The 25,774-nt window shown below is 42.3% G+C and overlaps 1 protein-coding gene across 1 annotated transcript; it reads left to right on the top strand.

Annotated features, from left to right (window-relative positions):
• Nucleotides 1-7,552: 7,552 nt before the first annotated feature.
• Nucleotides 7,553-24,344, top strand: LOC117559270. Its single transcript, XM_034235953.1, has 8 exons — nucleotides 7,553-7,612; nucleotides 19,723-20,236; nucleotides 20,360-20,405; nucleotides 22,581-22,672; nucleotides 22,946-23,056; nucleotides 23,166-23,269; nucleotides 23,527-23,699; nucleotides 23,959-24,344. Exons 2-8 carry the CDS (start codon nucleotides 19,875-19,877, stop codon nucleotides 24,160-24,162), a joined length of 1,092 nt encoding a protein of 363 aa, XP_034091844.1. The 5' UTR covers nucleotides 7,553-7,612; nucleotides 19,723-19,874; the 3' UTR covers nucleotides 24,163-24,344.
• The last annotated feature ends 1,430 nt before the right edge of the window (nucleotides 24,345-25,774 follow it).

The following is a 25,774-nucleotide window of genomic DNA, read 5'->3' on the forward strand; positions in this document are numbered from 1 at the left end:
GTAAGGAGAATGTATGTGCGTGAGAGGACCAGTAGGAATTACGGCATAGACATATGCAAACACAAACCTACAGACTGGGGGATGGGAGATCACAGGAGTTGGGGGGGGGGGGGGGAGAGCTGTGGAATGTGACCCTTGGGAGAATTCCTCCACACATTCCGATGGCCAATTCGTTTTAAACAAAGAGTTCGCAACACAGGACAGCATAGGCAACATGGGGGGTGGGGGCTGGTGAACGGTCTGGTCAATGTTTGTAAACACAATCCCCAGGATGTGTTCTAATCAGGAGCCGGGTAAATGAGAGACTGAGGAGCCCCCGAAAAACAGATCCCGAAATAGCTCGTCCTGGTTTCCGCAGCAGATAGGCCTACAGTATGGTGTCTGTTATGTCAGTTATTTTAAATAAAACGTTGAAAACTGAACTTGAAAATGGTTTCCTCTTTTTATTTTATTTATCATTTTCGGGACAGGGAGACGTGTGTGATTAAAAATTAATTTGCAGAAATGTAAAGTGATCTAACTAAGTTCTATTCATATTCTTGACGGGAAGAGCAGTGTAAATGGGTGGCCATATGCATTTGAAAAGCAATATAAATCACATAGTTATTATACAATAGGCTATAAAAGCACCATCGATAACCATTACCTTTATCCAATTCAAACTTTGGACGGGAAAAAAGGAAGGTGTACATCAGGAGTGGCCAACCCGCGGCTCTTTGCCCAGTCTCATGCGGCTCCTCAGTTCATATCGAATTTTAATTGTGTTTTTTTTTTTTTTGCGCATATGTATCCCAGTTCACAAAGGGTTAACAACACACAAGTTCCAGCCCAATCGTTACACAGAGTTTTCAACAAATAAGTGCTTTAGCCAATCAAAATGCAGATCCTGCAGTAGTGGAGGCGGGCTTTACTGCACTCGATGTGACAGTGAAGGGAGAGATCTGCTTCCGATTGGCAGAAATATAACTCAGATAAAACCGTAATAACTCAATATAATGTTGTCAAATCAAAACGGTAACAATTTGCAGTTAATAATTACTTACATTTATTATAGCGCTTTTTCAATGACTCAAAGCGCTTTACATATACACACATTACACAAGCAATGGTCAGATACTGTGGACAATACCCACAGGAGCAAGTTCAGGTGAAGTGTCTTGCCCAAGGACACACCGGCTTTACAGACGCAGCAGCGGCGGGTTTCACCCCTTGATCTGATGATCATTGCACAGCGCCACACCGTCCATCTTCACGCCTCGAGGTCATCGAGGCGCTTTTACAAGTACACATTGGTATTATACATGTACTGTGGACAATACCCACAGGAGCAAATCCGGGTGAAGTGTCTTGCCCAAGGACACAACGGCCTGACAGTGGCGGCAGGAGCGGGTTTCGAACTGGAGTTCCCCAGCACACTTGATCTGATGATCGGATGCACAGACCACTGCGCCACGAGTCTTCTAACATACACAAGTTGTATATGTGTATGTGAGAAGGCCTGCTCCCGGAAAGCTGGCTACTGACACAGAAGGGCTCCCGAATTGGGTGATTCGTGGTAAAGAAATAAACAAGAGAGAAAGTGCATCTCTGTCAGCAGAGCTTCTGTCAGTTAGGTAAAAGTTGAGATGTCATGTGAGGAGAATTAACAAAAATACACTTTATTTATTTTCATTTATTTTTAAATAACTGTCATGAATCTGTGTGTGAGATACAGACAGGGAGAAAAAAGTCACAAAGATCGCAAATGTGCCCTTTCATGCATTTGAGCCCCTTCCACATCCTCTGCACATTTCAAGAAGCAACATGCATAGTAAGATAACTACTTTTTTTCAAATGTTTTTAACTGAGAGTTTGTGTGTGAGACACAATATTAATGGTTGACTATAACTGGCCTCTGGTCTTAATACTGGTAGGAGAGGTTTAAGTCAATTTCTGTCAATATCATGGACTGTGACATTTATAGGAAATCTGGCTGAGCGGAGGTATGTGTTTCTGTATGTGAGTGTGTGTGTGTGTCAATTATTGTTCATTTTTAGATTTTCATTTTGTATGTGTGAGAGGTAGAGAGGGGCACATAGAGGAAGAGAGTGAGGGAGCACACAGAAAGGCTGAGAGCAAAAGAGAGAAGGAGAGAGAGGTCGGGGGACATACACCCAGCATGTGTGCCTGTGTGTACTGTATGATGTGGCTCTTTGCGGTAACACAGGACAATTATTGGCTCTTTACCTCTGATTGGTTGGCCACCCCTGGTGTACATGGTTGGGCTATACTGTAGGCCCAGGGGCGGCGGGTGCTGTAGGCTAGGGAAGGCTAACCCCCTAATCCCACCAGGAGCGTCTGCGCTGCGTTGCGCTGCGGCGTTTTTAGCGATCGCGGCCACTCTAGTCAATGGGTGCTATTCCACCAGACACGCTGCGCCGCGCTGCGCCGCGGCTCGAAGCGTCCCAGAAGCTCCTCGCCGCAAGGAATTTCTAAAATATAGGATGAATCCTATTTTTTACGCGGCGCACCGCGGCGCAGGCAGGAAGTGGAATGTTCATCCAACAACTGCGAGGCTGCACACAAGACGCTCCGCTTCCGCAACGTTTTGAAATGCGCCTGGTGGGTTAGGACGCAGGAGGAGGTCGCAGCGCGGCGCAGACGCTCCTGGTGCGATTAGGGGGTAAGCCTTCCCAAATATTTGTGTAACTGCATCCTGGTCAAATAAAAATATAATGTCTTTGACATTAGCGCTGCTATGCAGCCACCTGTGCCCTGTACCATGAAGCCAGTTCAACAGACCCTGGATATGCTTGAGTTATCTTAACTAACCCTAACAAACGCGATCTCGCTAAACGGTCCTACGGCGCTGGTTATCAACTCGGTAAATCAAGCCAGGGTTTCTCTCTCCAGCTGAGAACGCGTTCACGTGAAAGGGGCGGGGTTAGCTACATTTGACCAATCACAAGTGTGATGACAGCGCAACATCATACTTCATTAATGAAAAGTAAACTAATATTAGACAAATATGAATTGTAAACATCCATGATGACTTAAACATATAATCCAGGATACAAGCCACATAGTTGCACCTGCAAGGAGAATACAGAACAACTCGTTAAAAAATAAACTACCGAGTGTTTGAAAGCGTACAACAGTTTTATGATACTGCCCCATCTAAAACACGAGGGGATCTGACTTTATTACATTTGAGTTGAGTGTTTCGTCAACTTAATGTGTTGCTTAAAATAATACGTCTGCATACAGTATATGTGACAATGTAACTAAGTGTTGCACGGCCAGATACGGCTCGAGAAGCTGACTCAGATAAGGAAATATTGTGATATCGATGTGAGATCGATGATCTGATTGATGATGTGATGTCAGTGTGATATGAATGATAAGTGCGACACGTCGGCGTCTTCTCTGCATACGGCAGTTTAAACTGCATTTCCTTGTTCCTGTAATATGACTTGATAGATTTAAACTCCGCACACTGAGCTCTGATCGGTCAGCAGGCGGTGCTTTCACTGAGTTGATCTCTTTTCTATAGACGCCGGAGGCGGGCAGCGTAAGATGAAAAAAAAAGTTATTTAGCCTTCCCAAACCTGAGCCTCACGCGCCGCCTATGTTAGGCCTACTGTATACATACAAAGGCCATTCAAGCTAGAGTTCTTCTGGAAATGTTCACATCAGGCACCTTCAAGTTAAACAATACTAAACAATGAACACAGTAGGCCTAAATTATGTGGATTAAACCACATTTATTTCGTTAAAATAAACTTAATATGATTTTGTTAGAATGATTAAATGTCATCAGGCACCTTCAAGTTAAACAATCAGGTGCACACTTTAATGTGCCGCCACCTCCGGACTCGGCTTAAAGAATGCACAAATGTTTTTAATCGTTTATGTCAGATATGTACTAAGTAGCCTAAATACATTTGTTCCTTCTCAAGATTAGATTCAACTTTATTGTTATTGCACATATTGCAGGTACTGAGACAACGAAATGCAGTTTAGCTTCTAACCAGGGGTGCAACAAGCAGCGAAAAGTAATGTGCACAATACTACAGAAAACAATTAACACAGTAAATTATGTGGATTAAACCACATTTATTTCGTTAAAAATAAACGAAATATGATTTTGTATGAATGATTAAATGTAGGGTGAATTACCCTAATGTGGGAAATTTTTGCATTTCAGACTTCGGGAATATATTGCGATATGAAGCCGATACAATAAATCAAAATCCAGTAGGCTACCATTCTGAAATCCCCAGTAATATTAGACACTAATAATACAGTAAACTATTAACACTGTACATATTATTGTTTGCCCGTGGGATTAGGATGATCGGTAGTGAGACCCGTGCTGCATTTTCCTCCGGTCGGATGTGATGTAAAAACAAAGCGATTATTTTTGTTGTTGTAAACTCACGTGGATTAAATTTAGTGCATTCATTTCAACTCGCGAACATATGATACATTAAATGATCGTGAGGATGATGATTGAAAATCGTTTGTTTGAGCCTGGATGCATTTCCTGATCTAAAAACATAGCGATGGTTTTGGACTTACGCCAACGTGAATTAAACATTATTTTGTTAAATAAAAACATGGGGATGTTTAATAAATGATTACATGTCTCTTATTTAGCACAGAATATGATCCTATCCGTGACATATGGATCTTAACAAATATCTGCTATATCAGATATGTGTAGATCAGCTGTTTATTTCACATGAGTTCCAGTGTGGCAGCTTTTTAATCACGCTTCCCCCTGGTGGATCCATTATCCATTGCAGCTGGTTTAATTATAATTCAATGTATTTATCAAGGGGGCGTTTCAAGTCCTGCGGGGGGGTTTTCCTTTTCAGCAGGGGCCCACCCCGTGCCGATCACGGACCCGCACGGGTAGGCGTCTGAAATGGAGCGCTCCATCTGTACATCTTCTCTGGCATTTTAATCAGATGCACCACAGCGGCTTCTCATATAATTTCTTACCAGTCAACTAGTGACTCATCCAAAACAACTTTCGACTTTTGATCTAGCAAAAATGACAGTGTAGCATTTCCCTCCGAATAATGGTCGTAGGCTTTACTTTACTGATGAATCAGAATTTTTTGTAACTCCAGACCCAACGTAAGAGCTTGTGGCCTCTTCGGGGGGTGCTAAACATTTAAAACATACAGTCCGTTGTTCTCTTTCTCTGCCGTTACATAGAAGACACTACTTTATCCGTCAAGTTGTCTCCAATGCCACCACAACTTCCTGTCAAACACGTTATCTCGCCTTCAAAATAAAAGCATGCAAATGAAACAGGAAGTTAACCTAAATTACTAGATACGAACCATGGAGGATTAAAATATAACGCATGCATTTCAGCGTGTCACATTAACTATCGCGGGCCGCCAGAAACATTTCCCAGGGTCGCCATTGGCCCGCGGGCCGCACTTTGAGAACCCCTGCCCTAGCCCAATAGGGAACGTAACACGTGGGGGCTCGTCCGGTACCTCTAAATAAATTCCTGGGGTTATAGGTGTTTTTTTTTTGTAGCTGTAAACTTGTCAAACATGTGGGCGGTACACTCAGGTATGGCATCATTCGACATAGAGGCGTTCTTAGTCTGGCCGTGCTATGAGCAGCTGGACCGGTGTAAAAAGGATGATTTGATGGAGATAGGGCGGCACTTCAGTCTTGTGGTAAGTCGGCAAATGTTAAAAAAAAGAGTTGAAGGCATTAGTGGTGGATGAGATGGTGAAAAGGGAGTTATTAGTACCGGCTGTACCAGTTAAACTCCCCGTGTCTGATGTGTTAGCTGAAGACCCATTAAGTCAGAGGCTGGAGAAGGAGTTTACGTTTACCCCGGAAAAGAGTGGTGACAGCGAGGGGGGCGAGTTGTGTAAAGCACCGCTCACGCCGCCTCGAAAATCTCCACCCTCCCCCTGTTGGCAGTACAGATTCCCAGAGGGGGAGTAAACTCCAAGTTGGCCTCGCTCGGCTTCAGTTGGTTTCTAAAGACAAGGAGCAAGACAGGCAGTTCCAGTTGGAATTAAGGAAATTAGAAATAGACAAATAACTGAGAGTGCTGGAAATCGAGAAGGAAGTCCGGGTGCGTCAGCTGGAGCTAGAATCCGAGCTGCGCGCATCCGGTGCTTTTGGCCGTGCCGGAGAAAGTTCTCCAGGTAATTCTCACCCACCTGCCTTCAATGTAGGTAAAAATGTTTCGTTAGTGCCGATTTTCCGGGAGAATGAAGTGGACGCGTATTTCGGTGCGTTTGAGCGCATTGCAGCGGCATTACAGTGGCCGGCTGAGGCCTGGGCTCTGTTAGCGCAGTGCAAACTTCACGGGAGAGCTCAGGAGGCGGTTGCTGCTCTTTCAATAGAGGACAGCCTAAGTTACGACCTGGTAAAGCGTGCCATACTTAGGGTGTACGAGCTAGTTCCCGAAGCTTATCGGCAGAAGTTTAGGAATCACAGAAAGGGGGCTAATCAAACACATGTCGAGTTTGCCAGGGAGAAGGGGATGTTGCTCACTAAGTGGATTGACTCATGTGACGCTGCAGAGTATTCTGCCTTGAAAGAATTAATCCTGATGGAGGAATTTAAGAAGGGATTACCTGACCGTATTGTGGGGCATATAAATGAACAGAAAGTACAGTCTCTCTCCGCAGCTGCTGTACTGGCAGATGAATATGTGCTAACGCATAAAACTGTGTTTTCTCCAGCTGTTGCTGAGAACTATCGCCGTATGCCCGGTGCACCTGTTGGTCAGCCAGCGAGAGTATTTACGAGGAATAAAGAGGAGAGAGAATGTCACTATTGTCATCAGCCTGGACATGTTATTGCTAACTGCATGATCCTTAAGCAGAAGGAGCAGCCACCAAACATGACCAGGCCGAAAGGCATCGGCTTAATTAACACCAACTCACTCAGTATTTCCGCATCTGACAATGAGGAGGAAATAGATCCCTGTTTTAAGCCTTTTGTGTTCGAGGGGTTGATATCATTAACAGGTGAGTCAGACGATCAGAGACCCGTCCGCATCCTAGGAGACACTGGAGGTTCACAGTCAGTGATTGTGGCCTCGGCCCTGCCATTCTCAGACCAATCAGCGTGTGGGTATGGATCACTATTATGTGGCATTGAAATGGGTTACGTGCCCCGTCCCGTACACAATGTACATATACAATCTAAGTTAATTACTGGATTTTTCCCTGTTGCTGTGTGCCCAGCATTACCCATACGGGGTATAGTTCTCTTAATGGGAAATGACATCGCAGGAGGTAAGGTAACTCCTGCACTTGAAATATTGGATTCCCCTCAGAATGTGTTGCCTGAGGTGACAAATGCCCACATTTTCCCCATTTGTGCTGTCACTCGCGCGCAGGTGCATAAGAGTGACTCGGATGTGTCCTTAAATGATACTATGTTTGGGACATTGCTTACAGATGACAAAATACCGGAGGAAAAGCCAGAAGTGGCGGTTTCCGCTTTCCCTGCTGTGACCGCTGCGCCAGCGCAACCTGCCAGCCCAGCTGTTGACGGTTCCACACTCCCGGTAACCCGAGAGTGTTTACTCGCCGCGCAGAGGGCGGATCCGACGCTTGCGAAGTGTTTCGAGCAGGTGGTGAGTGATAACAAAGCAAGGGGTGAGAAGGTAGCTTATGTGTTAGATAAGGAGATATTAGTGCGCCAATGGTCCCTCACTGCTACTGCGGAAGCTGACTGGAGTGTAGTGCATCAGGTAGTCGTGCCGGCGCCATACCGCCAACATGTACTATCTGTAGCGCATGAAAGCCAATGGTCAGGACACTTGGGCGTGACCAGAAAATTCCGCAAGCTCCGTTACATCCCATCCCGGCTATAGGTGAGCCCTTTGACCAGGTGTTGATAGACTGTGTTGGCCCTTTACCACGTACGAAAACAGGTCAACAGTATTTACTCACCATTATGTGTACATCCACGCATTTCCCGGAAGCTATTCCGCTGCGTAGCATTACTTCCGCAGCTGTAGTTAAGGCCTTGACGAAGTTCTTTTCCACATTTGGAATTCCGCGAGTAATTCAGAGTGACCAAGGGACAAACTTTAAATCGAAGTTGTTCAAACAGGTTCTTCAAATCTTACATGTAAAACATGTCATATCCAGTGCGTATCATCCCGAGTCGCAGGGGGCGTTAGAACGGTGGCATCAGACTTTAAAAAGCATGCTGCGAAAATACTGTATGGAAACAGAAACAAATTGGGATGAGGGAATTCCCTTCGTTTTGTTCGCAGCCCGTGAAGTTGTTCAGGAGTCATTAGGATTCAATCCCGCGGAGCTCGTTTTCGGTCATACGCCCCGCGGCCCACTTAAAATCCTACACGATGAGTTTCTTTCGGCTGATACTCCTCCAGATAAGAACGTATTGGATTACGTTAGTCAGTTTCGTGAGCGTTTGCACCGAGCAAATTCACTCGCTAGAGAGTCGCTATCCGCTTCACAAGCTGTCATGAAGCGTAATTATGACCGTGCCGCTGTCCCTAGGCACTTTGAAATAGGTGACAAGGTCCTCGCACTCTTGCCTATCCCCGGCGCTGCGCTCTCAGCAAAATTCCTCGGCCCGTACGAAATCCGTGATTGTCTCAGTGACACAGATTACGTGATTGGTACTCCAGAGAGACGACGAAAAACGCGCGTCTGTCATGTGAACATGTTGAAGCGTTATTATTCACGCACTGCCACTGATAGTCCGCCGGCCGGCTTGGCTAATCAAAGAGTAGCTGCTTCCGCATTAATAGTTACAGATAGTTCCAGCCCATCTGACGACGGTTTGGTGATGCGTTCACATCACCAGCCGGGTGCTCGGTTATGTAACTCGGAGATGGTAAAGACATTGCCAACTACGTTAGGTCATCTGCAGGAGGGGCAGCAGCAGGACATAACCCAGTTGGTGGATCGTTTCCCGAGCCTTTTCCATGATGTCCCGACACAAACTAATGTGATAACGCATGACATCGATGTAAAAGGCGAGAGGACGATTAAACAACATCCGTACCGTGCCAATCCGACCAAGCGCGCGCTTATGAAACAGGAGGCTGAATACCTTGTATCGCGCTTTATCACGGACTACCGTAAAGTGAACGCTGTTACGGTGACCGATTGCTACCCATTGCCGAGAATGGAGGATTGCATCGACAACTTAGGTTCCGCTAGATACGTCAGTAAATTGGACCTGCTTAAAGGTTACTGGCAGGTACCTTTAACGGACCGTGCCTCAAAAATCTCCGCTTTCGCTACGCCTGACTGTTTTCTGCAGTACACAGTCATGGCGTTTGGTATGTGTAATGCTCCTGCTACGTTCCAGAGATTGGTGAACACCGTCCTATCAGGGATAAGTAATTGTAACGCGTATCTGGATGAATTTATTGTGTATACGCCCATGTGGGAGATGCACATGAAGATCCTGGGGCAGGTATTCACCCGGCTCGCACAGGCGTCGCTTACTTTGAATCTGGCCAAATGTGAGTTTGGTAAAGCTACTGTCACCTTTTTAGGGAAGCAGGTTGGGCAAGGCCAAGTCAGACCAGTGGAAGCTAAGGTTACTGCGGTGGCTGAATGTGCGGTGCCCGTCACCAGGAGTGACCTCCGCCGTTTTCTCGGTATGGCAGGCTACTACCGCAGTTTCTGCCGCAACTTTTCCACTGTAGCCCAACCCCTAACTAATTTGATAAGTCCCAAGGTGGACTACGTTTGGACCCCTGAGTGCCAACATGCATTTGAGTGTGTAAAGACACTCTTAAGTCACGCTCCTGTGCTCGCTGCTCCCGATCTTGCTAAACCCTTTAAACTCGAGGTGGATGCCAGTGCAGTGGGGGCCGGTGCTGTTTTACTGCAGGAGGATGCGGATGGAGTTGATCATCCTGTCTGTTATTTCTCCCGCAAGTTCAACAAACACCAGGTCCGCTACTCTACCATTGAAAAGGAGACCCTTGCTTTGTTGTTAGCTCTCCAGCACTTTGAGGTTTATGTCGGGTCCAGTTCTTTGCCAGTTGCAGTGTTTACTGATCACAACCCCATTGTCTTCTTGTCCCGCATGTATAATCACAACCAGTGTCTCATGCGGTGGGCTCTGATCGTCCAGGACTACAACCTGCAAATCCGCCATAAGAAAGGTTCAGAGAACGTGTTTGCGGATGCCCTGTCCAGACTGTAGTGATGTGTTCATTGGGTAGTGTGTGTTATGGTTCACAAAAACCCTGTGGGGTTTGTGTCTTAAGGGAGGGGGGGTGTTACAGCCGCTACTTTCGTTATGCCATTAACTCTGTTTGTGTGTGCATATGTAAATGAGCTGTGCAGTTCCTCTGCTGTCATTGGCCGTCCCGAACCCGCCCGCTTCTGCCACGTCATCCGTGGGAGGAGTACAAAGGCCGGGCACGGACATCATTCTGGAGGCTCTGTATTGTGTGACAGACGCCTCAAGCCTCTCATTGTGATACTGCCATCTTCTGTGATTCCTTAGACTTCCTAGCCGTGTGTATTCTGTGCCTCGTTAGACTGCCTAGCAGTGTGTTCAGTAGGGTTTCTGTGCGAGCACACTGATTAGCAGTGTGTCGTAGTGTTCTGTGTTTAGTATAGGGTTTGTGTGTGTGTATTGCTTAGATCCAGGTTGCTTAGCTCCTGTAGAACAGCATTTAGGATTCTGGACATTGTGAAACAGCTTAGACCCAGGTTAGCTTAGCGCCTGTAGATCAGCATTTGTGGAAGTATTGCTTAGACCCAGGTGATTAGCACCTGTTGACCAGCCACCGCTGTGTTCCCACACTGCCTCATTTTGTTTAGTGTTTTGTTCCACTTTAGAAGTGAGGTACTTTCTTTCTTTTGTATCATATTGTGCAACTCTCTTTTGGAGTTCTCCTTTTGTTAAATCGTAACAGTTTGGTCCGTTGTTGGTCCAGGCTGTTCGTATATATTATTGTGTTCATTGTTTTGGTTACAAATAAATCACCGGTAACACATACCAATTCCAATCTGGTCGTGTCATGTCCCTTTGGTCCCCCTAGCCCAATAGGGAACGTAACACTTCCCAAACCTGAGCCTCACGCGCCGCCTATGCCCGAGAGGACCCTAATCCGGGTTTTAAACATCATCAGGGTGACGTAATGTCCTTCCCTTTTAAGAAATGATAGTATAAGTGTAATCAAGCTGGGTTTGCACAAACAGTTGGGGCTTTGTTTATAATTCATTTTATTTATTTTGTGGTTTGTGTTTCTGTCAATCAGCTGTGTGCAGTGTCTCCTCTGCACCCTGTGCATCTCAACCATGGATGTATAATAAGAACTGGATAAAGCGTGGGAGGCGGGGCCTCATTCATTCCTATGAGAGTTGCTCATTGGCGCATGATGATAAAATTGCCCAACTTTTGAGAGAGCGAAACGTCACAGATTACCCGGCATGCCTGAGAAGTACCCGTATGTGCGCTCATAGCGCATGCGCAACTTTAACCAAAATGCACATCAAGCACGTAAATTTGCGTACACGTAACAGCACCGCACGTTCATGACAGCATGGTAATGATTTGTTATTATGATGGATTTGATATTAACGAGGTGGCAGTTAGCAGCTAGCGGCTAGCTAGTCATTATGCTAATGTACACATCAATCGTTATGTACTTATATTATGCTGTAACAGGGTCTAGTGATATCCAAGCAACAGAGCTTCATTTAGCATGAAATAATGATTGCACTGTATATATATATATATATATATATATATATATAATAAGAAATATTAACTTTATTTAATACAACATTTACGGTGCAAGATTTAATCATACAGCCCATGTAGTATGATAATGAATTATAGCAAATATATCCATTATTACAGCTCCGTGGGGTGGCAGTAAGACGATATGGGTCCGTTCTTATTGTGCATCCATGGGTAAAGATAAACGCAACTCACATTGGTTTCTCAAACAGCATCTCTGTAAACTACGTGTATTGTATTCACTGAATTTCACTCTCTGCCTTTAACGGCTCGTTGTAGCTCCAATAGCTCCAGCCCCCACCCTTCCTGTGAGCACAGTGTGCTCTGATTGGTCGGGACACGTAACATGAACGTGCCGGGCGGCGCGGTCCCGTGGGTTAGATGCGCGTTCATAATGCAGAGGGAAATAACTCTCAGAATAACGTTATTAGCACATTATTACAACTTGAGGAACGAATGTTTTTAATAAGGGCTATACACGTGTTCATACTGGGTAGTTTATTTAGTTTAAAAAAAATTATCCAACGATTTACAGACCACTCTTTCCCCATGTAAGTCAATGGGAAAAAGTGTTTCCGGGCCTGACAACCAAACGGAAGTGTAGTACCGCCGTTTGGCCAGCACGAATATTTTCATCTGAGTCCGGCGCACTTCCTGGGGGCTTGATCTCAACCCCCCAGCAGCAACTCTATCCACCAGTTAAAGGTCACCTATTATGCAAAATCCACTTGTTCATGTATTTTATACATAAACATGTGTCCCCTCTGTGTAAAGAGATTCTGAATGTTTCAGGAAAAAAGATTCGCTCACTTATATAAAAACCTGTCTGAAAATGAGCTGATCAGATTTTGGCCACTTTATGATGTCATGACGATTTTTTGGCATGTGTAACCATTAGCCAATAACCAACCAAGGTAACAGAAATTATTTCTGCTTGAGATATTTGCTCCTCCAACGTCCTCCTGAAGTCAGGTGAAAGTTTGGGAATATTGAGACTGCTTAAAACATTTGGAATTTCACTGTCATCCGTTTGAGACTCTAGGTGTAGAGCTGAAAGTAGAAGTAGCTTTTGTGTGTGGTCAGATGTTGTATGGACATTTTACCTTTTGATACTGGAAATGCTTTGCATTTTGTCTGACTTGTCTACATGGATATAGAACATGGTCTTTTGTTTTATAAGTGAATGTGTTGTCAGCAGATCAAACCTGGTCTTGAGTTCCAGTCATTTTCTTTAGAGCAGGGGTTCCCAACCTTTATTGTGCCAAGGACCGGCAGATACATTAAAAAAGAATCGCGGACCGGTTGTCAATTTTAACTGATTTTAATATTTACTCACCAGCAGCAGGCAGCAACAGAGGCTAATTGTATGTAACAGCCTGAACAAATACTAGAACAATATGCATCCAAAATATATTAACAACGTTTAAAAAAAGAACCGGTGTCGTTTTTTGGTTTTTCGGAAAAACGGAAAACCAAAAAAACGACATTATTCAGTTTTTAAACCGAAACGGGAAAACAGATAAATCAACGTTTTGGTTTTGTTTGTATGATTTACGGATAATCCAGTGAATGCTGGGAAAACGAGGAGAAGGCGCATTATGAAGTGTGTGTGTGTGTGTGTGTGTGTGTCACTGGCATTTGTTTTCAGAAGATATTATGATAGTGACGTTCATTCCGGTGCACGTCCGACAGCATTTAGCACTAGGGCCTACATCGAGATTAAGATTAAACTAACTTCTTGTGGGAACACCCGCATATACCTAGGGAGTTAGCCAGATGTGTGTAAATTACTGTTCATGGTCATTTGAAAACAAATGCCGGTGTCGGACAGACACAAAGGCAAGGCAAGTTTATTTATATAGCACTTTTCAACACAAGGCAATTCAAAGTGCTTTACAAAAAATGAAAGACATTAAGAAAATGGCATTTAAAATCAGTCATTAAAAAGAAAAGCTAATAAAATACATGATAAAAGTTACAGTGCAGTCTAAGATATGAATAGTTCAATTAAACATTAAAAGAAAAAGTACATGGATAAAAGTTACAGTGCAGTCTAAGATATGAATAGTTCAATTAAAAGCAGCGACAAAAAGAAAAGTCTTCAACCTGGATTTAAAAGTAGTCAGAGTTGCAGCGGACCTGCAGGTTTCTGGGAGTTTGTTCCAGATATTTGGAGCATAATAACTGAACGCTGCTTTACCATGTTTAGTTCTGACTATGGGGACAGAAAGCTGAAGACCTGAGAGATCTGGATGGTTCATAATTTAGCAGGAGGTCAGAAATGTATTTTGGGCCTAAACCATTCAGTGCTTTATAAACCAGCAGCAGTATTTTGAAATCTATTCTTTGACACTGTTAGAAATTAAAATCAATGTTTTGATGGCATAATGTACCTTAAATGTACCTTTAGTTTAAATGCTGTTTTATACTGAAAAACCAGAAGTTCTTGTGCACAACCAGTTAGACTTTTATTCTGAAAATCCTTCACCTCCGGTTAGCATTTAGCATGAGGCTAATATACCATTTCCTATAGAGGTGAATTTAGCAGCGATATGATATGATGTTGCACACCGAAACCTACTGATTTCAACACTACAACTATAGACGTCGAGATATTATTATTGTTGGATATTAAATGAAGGTACAGTTTATTTGAGTACGTTATCGTTTACAGATGTGGGTAGCATGTCACAACATTCGGAACGACCGGAAATCAAATTGCTGTGAAGGATTTCCTGTATTTTTTGGAGTATTGATTACAGCGTTTAGAATGTGTTAAATGAAAAGTCATGAAAGAGTTAAGGACAAGAAAAGGCGTGTTTAGATTATATTGAATGTACAATGTCTGTATCCTGTGATATGCGTAACAACGGACATTAAATACGCGGAGAGCCGGCCCCCAGGGAGGAGCCAGGAGAGGCTATATAAACAACGAAACCTGAGGGGTTCGGCCTCTTTTCTCTGCTAACAAGGGCCAGATGCACAGCTGTATTTCTGTTGGAAAATATCCTGTTTGTGACTTTACCGTGCCTTTTTTTATTAATTAAAGTACCAATTTGAAAACATCTCAGAGACTCCATTTAGTCTCCTTTTTAAGCTTCTCTTTCCTGGACGCGAGAATAACCATCACAGTTAACAACACACAGGAAGCCAGTGTAAAGACTTCAGAACAGGAGTGATGTGATCCACTTTCTTAGTGTTAGTGAGGACTCGAGCAGCGGCGTTCTGAATCAGCTGCAGCTTTCTAATAGATTTTTTAGTGAGACCTGTGAAGACACCATTACAGTAGTCGAGTCTACTGAAGATAAAAGCATGGACAAGTTTTTCCAAATCCTGCTGTGACATTAGTCTTTTAATCCTAGATATATTCTTTAGGTGATAGTAGGCTGATTTAGTAACTGTTTTAATGTGACTGTTGAAACTCAGGTCAGAGTCCATGACTACACCTAGATTTCTGGCTTTATCTTTTGTTTTGAACATTGCAGACTGAAGATCAGCGCTAACTTTTATACGTTCTGACTTGGCTCCAAAAACCATTACCTCAGTTTTATCTTTGTTTAATTGGAGAAAGTTCTGACACATCCAGTCATTGATTTGTTCAATGCACTTACTCAGTGTTTGAATTGGAGCATAGTCTCCTGGTGAAATTTTTACGTACATTTGTGTGTCATCTGCATAGCTATGGTAACTTATTTTGTTGTTTTTCATTATCTGAGCCAGTGGTAGCATGTAGATGTTAAGAGAAGAGGCCCCAAGATGGAGCCTTGAGGAACCCCACATGTCATATTTGTCAACTCAGATGTGTATTTACCTATAGAAACAAAGTTGTTTCTGTCCTTTAAGTAGGATTCAAACCAATTTAGAACTGTTTCCGAAAGTCCCACCCAGTTTTCCAGTCGGTCGGTCGGTCTAGTAATACGATACGCAGGATTGGCAGCATGTCCTTTACCCCCGCTCCTCAACGATGCCCACCAAAATCACTGCAGAGACGCGCACCATCTCCCCCGTCTTCATCACCGCGCCTACGTTAACCACCTCCCCACCTGGCAGCATGTCCTCTACCCCCGCACCATCTCCCCCGTCTCCATCACTGTGCCTACGTCAACCACCTCCCCTCCCTTCAAGAAAGCATCTGCAGTCTCCGAAGCCTGATAAGGATGTGTGTGTACAAAACACAACAAACTCTTACTGATATGTGCTGGGTCCAGGCTCAAGGGCGTATGGCACTCTCAACTCTTTCCAGGACATGTCGGGGCCCTGCCTGCCAGTAGCTTTGCCGATATCTGTGTTGATAGGTAATATATTAAGAGCGGTGAATCATCTTAGAAACAGGAAGCGCTCAAACGTTTGTGTGAGTTTATCTAATTTAGCAGTGATTCCATGTCAGCCACAGCTTGTTACAAAAAACATGACTGATAGTGTGTTTAACAAACTTAAACTAGCTTTATTAAATGTCAGGTCTTTGGCAGGAAAAACATTTTTAATCAATGATTTTATCACTGAGCACAATCTCGATTTTATGTTTTTAACAGAAACTTGGATTGAACAAAATAACAGTGCAGCTGTTCTTATCGAATCAACCCCTCCCAACTTTAGTTTTATGAGTCAGGAAAGAATGCATAAGAAAGGGGGTGGAGTTGCTATTCTGTTCAATGATTCCCTTCAATGCAGGAAGACATCGTATGGAAACTTTGCTTCTTTTGAATATGTGGCCCTTCAGCTGAAAATTGCTCCTGTGGGGATTGCCCACAGTATTGAGTATGTAAGTCGCTTTGGATAAAAAAAGCGTCTAACAAGTGACATGTAATGTAAAAATGCTCCTCTCGAGCTCTGTTCCTAAATATCTATACACCACCCAAATACTGTGCAAGCTTTTTTGATGACTTTACTGAACTGCTGTCTATAGTGTGTATTGACTTTGACCGTCTAGTCATTGTTGGTGATTTTAACATCCATGTTGACAACCCCCAGGACAGAGGGGCTAAAGAACTGTTTTGTGTTCTTGATAGCTATGGACTGACTCAGCATGTGACGGAGCCCACGCACAATAAGGGGCACACTCTGGACTTAATTATCTCAAAGGGTCTGAATATCTCTAAGGTTGTGGTGACTGATGTTGCACTCTCTGACCATTCCTGTGTTTTCTTTGAGAGCTCTATTTCCGTTCACAAGAATGTTCAAAAAGAGATAACCACAAAGCGATATTTAACTGAAAATACTAGGGAAATGTTTACTCAGAATTTTTCTTCCACACTTGCCCCTGCTAACATCTCAGTAAATGAGCTAGTAGATCATTTTAATTCAAAAATTAAAAATGTTATAGATGCCATTGCTCCAACTAAGGTAAAGGAAGTGTCTGGCAAGAAAATATCTCCATGGAGAAAGGCCATGAGCGTGAGAACAGAGAAAAAAGAGTGTCGAAAAGCTGAACGCAGGTGGCGAAAAACAAATCTCCAGGTTCACTTTGAAATCTATAAAGAGAGACTTGGCCTTTATAATTTGGAATTGAAAAACGCACGACAATCGTTCTTCTCTGACATCATTACCAAAAACAAAAACAACGCACGTGCCTTGTTTGCTACCGTTGACAGACTAACTAACCCCCAGTGTCAGTAGCCTCTGAATTGATATCCACCAGGGCGTGCAATGATTTTGCCTCCTTCTTCACTGACAACATTCAGAAAATCAGACAAGCAGTCAGTGCCTCTGCATCAGGAACAGCAAATGTGTTGTCTCTGTGTCCACTTAATAGACCCTCCAGAAAAACGCGATTCTGCGATCGCAGAATTTACTGCATAATCAGCAAAATGGCGCCGATTTAAAAAAAGCCGCATATTTATCAAAAGGCCGCATTATCCCCGCATTTTTCCACACAAAATTGAGAAAAAAAAAAGTTAACTCGTCTTGACCTTTATATATACAGTCTATGGTCTACGCGCATCACAGAAGGTAAACAACACCGTAGAGTGAACGTATGGAACTCACACGAGAGTTTCTCCTCACCAAGATGAAAAAATCTAATCCATCTCATTTACAGACGAACATTTCTGCTACATATTTCGCAATTTCACCGCATAAAATCACATAAAACCCCGCATGTTTGATCGCATAATCAAGGATTTTTGCCCGCGTTTTTCTGGAGGGTCTAACTTAACATCAATTCAAACACCATGACACAATTCCATCAGATTAATGATAAAAACCTAGAGGACATTATACAACTTCTGAAATCCTCCTCCTGCTGCCTTGATATTATTCCAACAGGATTTTTCAAAGATGTTTTGCCTTGCATGGCCTCAGATCTACTTCATATAGTAAACAAATCTCTTCACTCAGGTATTTTTCCACAGGCCATGAAAACTGCAGTCATTAAACCGCTCTTAATAAAGAATAATCTAGATGCTTCAGTAATGAACAATTACAGGCCCATATCAAACCTCCCATTTCTAGGTAAAATCATTGAAAAAGTTGTTTTTCAACAGTTGAGTAATTTCTTGCATTTAAATAACTGTTTCGATGTGTTCCAGTCAGGCTTTCGTCCAAACCACAGCACTGAGACTGCTCTTGTAAAGGTCTTTAATGACATCCACTTAAACACAGACAGTGGCAGAACTTCAGTGTTAGTATTATTAGATCTCAGTGCTGCGTTTGACACTGTTGACCACAGCATATTACTAGACCGACTGGAAAACTGGGTGGAACTTTCGGAAACAATTCTAAATTGGTTTGAATCCTACTTTAAGGACAGAAACAACGTTGTTTCTATAGGTAAATACACATCAGTTAACAAATATGACATGTGGGGTTCCTCAAGGCTCCATCTTGGGGCCTCTTCTCTTTAACATCTACATGCTACCACTGGCTCAGATAATGAAAAACAACAACATAAGTTACCATAGCTATGCAGATGACACACAAATGTACGTACAAATTTCACCAGGAGACTATGCTCCAATTCAAACACTGAGTAAGTGCATTGAACAAATCAATGACTGGATGTGTCAGAACTTTCTCCAATTAAACAAAGATAAAACTGAGGTAATGCTTTTTGGAGCCAAGTCAGAACGTATAAAAGTTAGCGCTGAGCTTCAGTCTGCAATGTTCAAAACAACAGATAAAGCCAGAAATCTAGGTGTAGTCATGGACTCTGACCTGAGTTTCAACAGTCACATTAAAACAGTTACTAAATCAGCCTACTATCACCTAAAGAATATATCTAGGATTAAAAGACTAATGTCACAGCAGGATTTGGAAAAACTTGTCCATGCTTTTATCTTCAGTAGACTCGACTACTGTAATGGTGTCTTCACAGGTCTCACTAAAAAATCTATTAGGAAGCTGCAGCTGATTCAGAACACTGCTGCTCGAGTCCTCACTAACGCTAAGAAAGTGGATCACATCACTCCTGTTCTGAAGTCTTTACACTGGCTTCCTGTGTGTCAAAGAATAGATTTAAAAATACTGCTGCTGGTTTATAAAGCACTGAATGGTTTAGGCCCAAATTCATTTCTGACCTCCTGCTAAATTATGAACCATCCAGATCTCTCAGGTCTTCAGGGACTAGTCAGCTTTCTGTCCCCAGAGTCAGAACTAAACATGGTAACGCAGCGTTCAGTTATTATGCTCCAAATATCTGGAACAAACTCCCAGAAACCTGCAGGTCCGCTGCAACTCTGACTACTTTTAAATCCAGGCTGAAGACTTTTCTTTTTGTCGCTGCTTTTAATTGAACTATTCATATCTTAGACTGCACTGTAACTTTTATCCATGTACTTTTTCTTTTAATGTTTAATTGAACTATTCATATCTTAGACTGCACTGTAACTTTTATCCATGTATTTTTTCTTTTAATGTTTATTTTATTAGCTTTTCTTTTTAATGACTGATTTTCGATGCCATTTTCTTAATGTCTTTCATTTTTTGTAAAGCACTTTGAATTGCCTTGTGTTGAAAAGTGCTATATAAATAAACTTGCCTTGCCTTGCCTTACAGGCCTTAAGGGAGTTTCATAGGCTGGTGAAAATCTATATTGAAGAGGCTGAGGATAGAAGCCATCACACTGAAATTGAATCTGGAGCAGGGTCCCAGGGACGTCCCAGGTACGATATTGAAAAGAGAGACTGGAGCATCTGTTGGAACTGAATATGTCCGTGGAGAGCATCGCAAGGTTCCTATGTGTCTCAAGCAGTACAGTGAAGAGGCGGATGAGGGAATATCGTCTTTACAGCAGACAAAGATACACTGATGCCACTGACCAGGAGCTGGACCAGGCAGTCCAAAGGATAAAAATTGAAATGCCAACAGCGGGCTATAGGATGGTGAAAGGCAGACTGCTGTCAATGGGGATGCACGTCCAGTGGAGGAGAGTGATGGCATCAATGCACCGTGTTGACTCCTTGGGTATTCTATCCAGGCTTGCAGGATTGAACTGCATTGTGAGAAGAACATACTCTGTCAGGGGCCCCCTTTCACTGTGGCATATTGATACCAATCACAAGCTGATCAGGTTAGTACTTTTGGAGAGATCTTTTAAAATATCTTTGCTAAATTCTAAGTTGATATTTATATTTTCTGCAAAAAATCAATTAGACATTATTAACATAGGGCTGTACTATGTGTTGTTCACCAGGTACAACATTGTACTGTTTGGTGCAGTGGATGGCTTCTCCAGGAAGGTAGGATTGCATAACACACAAATGTTATTTTATGATTTGATATTCTCTTTCGAAGTAGGTTTTGCTTTCAGATGTACATTATATTTTTACTGGTGTTCCAGTATTACAAAAACATTACAATATGCTCTTCCTTAAGATTTGCAGGGACCAGAATACAGAGATGGGGACTCGAGTTTGTGACTCGGACTCGAGTCGCACTTAAGTCACACACACAGAGACTTCAGACTTGACTTGGACTCCTGCTCAAAAGACTTCGGACTCGAATTGGACTCGTGTTTTGGGACTCGTGAACAATCATTGTGTTTTCTATTTTTGGCGTATTAAAGGTGGGGTAGGTAAGTTTGAGAAACCGGCTCGAGATCGCTAGAATTTGAAAATTAACAACCGGAGAAAATCTGCCACTTCCTTACAGAGCCCCTCCTCCAACACACACGAACGCGCACATGACCAATGAGGGCACAAGGTAAGTTTGTGCCCCGATGGGAGGCTGACAGACAGGTAGGCTATCCAGTTATTATAGCCGGGCCGGCTAAAATAATTGGTCGTGCTTTTTACAGTATTACGGCTTCCACAGATGAAATGTTTTTATGGATTTTTTGTCAAAGCACTTAAGATATTCATTGCTATCGGGATGTTAAGAGCATTCCATGGAATATAACAAAAAGTGTATCTCGAGCCGGTTTCTCAAACTTACCTACCCCACCTTTAACATTAACATCATGGTAACACCATGGCGACCGGCGGCACACCTGCAGCTGTACCGCTTGTAATTAGGTTCAACTATAAAAACTTCGAACAAAACGCCGGCGGCACCAACAAAAGGAGCGCACACTGCAAAGTCTGCAATATTAAAATCAAGGATACTGGTGCAACAACGTCAAATTTCATCAGGCACTTGAAAACTCACCCGGAGAGGTCAGTCACATTAACGCATATGGACGGTTAGCAAACATGTTTAGCTCAGCATCAGCTATGTAATGTTAACTTAGCTTGCTACTAGCTTTGTAACTGAATATTTGAAAAGATGAGTGAATGTTTGCTTGTCACACTTGTTTGCGTTGAGTGGCGTTGACATCCAACTCTTGACATGACATAAAAAAGGTCGGTAACATTAATCATTACGTTCCGCTGCCACCATCTACTGGCTAACGTTAAACGTAGAAAAATACATAGTTACATACATAAATACATCTGTCGGTTTATAGGTTTATTGTTGACCACGTAACGTTAATGTTACAGGTTTATCAGGTTACCATTACACTGGGTTTGAGTGAGAGGATAGAGGAATATGTTTATTTATAGTAGACTTAAAAGATGTAATTAGAGACACAGTGTAATTAAACAATACGGTTGCAGAGGTCAAATTTTAACATTTTTGCCCACTGGCCAAATGGCTAGCCTAGTGAATGTTGAAATGTTACCAGCCACTCAATAGATTGCCATTGTTATTTTTGGCTGGTGCGTGCAACATACAGTACCAGCCACTTGCATGATTTACCAGCATCTGGCTGGTAAATGGTGTTAATGGTAGATATCTCTTTTGGAACAGGTCATGTTTTAATATCACCACTTCAGTATATTTCAGATAATAATGCAGCAATAGTTTTTTAGTTGCAAATGGCACAGAACAAATGTTTACTTTTTAAGTACTTTTAACACAGTTTCCCTGCAGGGGATTAATAAAGTATTTGCGATACTGATTTCTGATTCTGAAGTGTTTTGCTTATAAGTTGTTTGCATTTAGCTAAAGTGTGATGTTTTTCCTCATATTGCATTGCAATAGCCTGTTTAAAGTGATCATATAACAAACAACTAATCAGTACTGATACTGTATGCTAATAGATATAGGAGTGATAATAATACAGTCAATGCTTTGAATGTCTTAGATATAGCTGTGCAGTATTCTTAACAGACTGGATAGCAGCAGACAATAGAAGGCTTATTACAACCAGAAGAGACATGAGACTTTTATTTTTTAGAGACTTGAGACTTGACTTGGACTCGTGACCAAAGACTTGACTTGATCAAGTCTCACCCCACAAAGACTTGAGACTTGACTTGGACTCGTGACCAAAGACTTGAGACTTGAACTTGCAAAAAAAGACTTGTGAACATCTCTGCCAGAATATAAGAAAGTGTTTTTATATATTGGAAACATTTCATATAATTACACAGGTAATGTGCTTGGAAGCTGCAACCAACAATCGTGCATTAACAGCATTTTCTGCCTTCAAAGAAGCAACTGAGAAGCATGGCATACCCTTAAGGTACATTTTATAAGCTATAATGTACTGACACAGATGGTTAACTGAGAACAATTGTTTATATTGTATTTTCTCTATGCACCCACTTCTCTCATAAAAGTCCCACAATTTCATGCATTTTCAGTGATCTCATATGCTAAACATATTTATTTTTATCATCTTTATGTTAAGTCTTCATACACAGACAAAACATGACAGGGAATGCATACTTATTGCTTGTAATGTACAATACAGATGGATTTGTTTTAACTTTGGTCATCTGTGTGTACACTACAGGGTCAGAGCTGATCAGGGTGTGGAGAATGTGGACATTACCCGATACATGTTCAATGTCCGGGGAACTGATCAAGGAAGCTTCATGTCAGGAAAAAGCGTCCACAATCAAAGGTTTCATTATATGCCTTCAAGGTCTATTTTGTATATTTATTTATTTGACTTGCCAAAAGACAATTTAACATATCATTGATGTTTAACAACGATGCACTGTTATATGTAGGATTGAAGGTTTGCGGCGTGACGTCAGAACGTGTGTCACATCAAAATACTACAACACACTACACAGCCTGGAGATGGATGGCCTTCTTGATGTGTCCTCAAGAGGTACGGATGGGGAAAACCAGTAAGGTACTGGGACCTGTACGATTGGTGAATATCACTGATTAGCTAGCTTTAAAATGTCTGGGGCACTGAAATGAACATTGTTGACCCAGCATAACTATAGCTAAATCAACTTTAAACATGTTGGCACATACTTTATTGTGACAATGTATAAAAACACAATTTCATGGTTTTGTATTAAATGTTATGTGTTCAAAGCTCACCTGTCAATACACTAAATTATTTCCCGTCTTTTACAGAAGACCTTTTTGCTGTCCACATGACCTTTCTTCCCAAACTTAAGGGAGACCTGGAGGCTTTTGTGGAGGGATGGAATAACCACCCCCTCAGAACAGAAAGGAATCGAACTCCGGAGCAGTTGTGGCACACTGGAATGATGCTTCACCCAATCAACCAACCAGAGAATCTTGAGGTTATATTTGCGACAACTTTGTACACTTGAATAGTAGGCTGAATTGTAAATCCAAAGTAAACTGTTAAAGAAGGATTTTGGCCTACTACTGGCTTCTCTATTTCACACATCTTCTAGAACTGATAAATAACCTGAAAATGTGTTATTATTGTAAACTCTAAGCTAGTAACTGGACTACATATAAATTCATAAAAATGCAGAGCCGTACAGGTTGACTTGTTCTCTTATATTGATAGCCTCTGTCTTTTTCAACTTTCAGGACATCCAAGAGCCAGAAGTTGACTGGGATGTTGCAGCAGATTATGGAGAAGATGTGGATGGGGTGGTAGTGGTCCCAGAATTTCAGTACCCCTTGGATGAACAGCAGCGAGCAGAGCTTCAGTGTCTAATGGATGAAAATGAAGGACAAACTGAAGAAGCAACAATAAACCAATACCTCCTTTGCCGTGCTTACCTGGTTTAAATCTTCAGTCATGCTGAGACAAAGGGTCTGGCTGCAGGTCTTCATTTCAACAAAGCAGGAACACACCTGACTCGACTGATTCTGTCAACTGAACTGTCACATGTTGATTTGTTGGATAAGGTGTGCTCTTGCTCTGTTGGAACAAAAACCTGCTGCCACACGGCTTGCTCTAATAAACTAAAAAGGGCCACTGTCAAATGTGTTGTCTTTATTGGATATAACAAAAAGATTTATAAGAATGGACAAAATAAAGATAAAAACAAGCAAACAATAAAGATATATTCCAACGGCCAGAGAAGCATTTTTATGAAATAATGCTATTACATTTCTTAAACTATTTACAATAATAATGCTGGTAGGATGACACGGTTTAGTTAGTGCAGGTTAAATTCAAACCCAGCAAGGATTGCCTCGGTCATGTTGACCTCAAATTCACTCGCCTTTTCAAAGTGGCGTGTAGGAATTGTGATGGCAGCTGAGCAAGCATTAACTATGGGGTAACACACTCCATGTTCCCCATACTTAAGATGACACTCATGATCAAAGTGTACAGTCACTCTGAAGTTTCTCCTCTCTGCCTCCCCCAGAGGGACGTGGGCCTGGCCAGTTACCCACTGACAAAAGGTGTCGACAGTTGGAGGCTTGATGTCGCTGCATGTATTCAAATCTTCCTCCTGGGACTACTTAGGATTCTACTCTCCTTCAAAACAGCAATACCAAAAAGTAAAGTCAGCATGGAAATGCAGGATAATCAAACTAGAAATGACTTGATGAGTGTGCCCCAATAAGAGGTCTACATTGTGCAAATAGTATTAAGTTTGACAGACACACATATATGTAAAATTGAAAAAGTGTCACCTTTGTCTTCCAGCTCCTGCAGGTAGTCCTGCAGAAGATTAACTATCCTCATCTCGCACTGCCGCCTGACTGACCCCTCTGGGCTGTATTCAGGTGACAGTGCAAGGATCAAGAAATCAGCATCCACCTTTAAAAAAACAAAAACAAAAAATGAAACAAATACCCCTCTGAGGTGTGGTTCGGTTAATTTAATTATTACAATCATTTTTGTTTTCATGTGATGTTTTGTAGTTCATTACTCTATATTACTGGATAAGCTATGGAAATCTGGGAAATATTTAATGAATGTACTTACTCCCTGAAGGCTGCCTGGCACAAACAGTTGCTGGCACAACAGTGGCTGTTCTACCAGCAGCTCATCCAACCCGTAGAGGGCCAGTCCGTCTCGCAACTGCTGCAGGATTGGGAGGAGCCTGAGCCATGAGTGTAACACTAATGCAAACATACTGTATGAATTAAGACAGAATTGGTCACAGCTGAAGAAATTTGTGAATTCAATAACTGACATACTCTAGAACACTGGTTCTCAACTGGTCAGGACTCGGGACCCACTTTTTACTTGGTCAATACATCGCGACCCAACATTTTGAAACACTCAAATCTATTCAACAAAAAAACGTGCTGTAATATATACGCTTTTCAGCATACAATATTAATAAAAGTGAAGTACAGTGCATATATCCCTTATATCCCTTCACAGAACTAAAGTATGCTTTTAAAAAAGGTTTAATGAGATGATGGAATCAAAGCTGAA

This window comes from Gymnodraco acuticeps, unplaced genomic scaffold, assembly GCF_902827175.1.
Source record: "Gymnodraco acuticeps unplaced genomic scaffold, fGymAcu1.1, whole genome shotgun sequence".
Lineage (NCBI taxonomy): Eukaryota > Metazoa > Chordata > Actinopteri > Perciformes > Bathydraconidae > Gymnodraco > Gymnodraco acuticeps.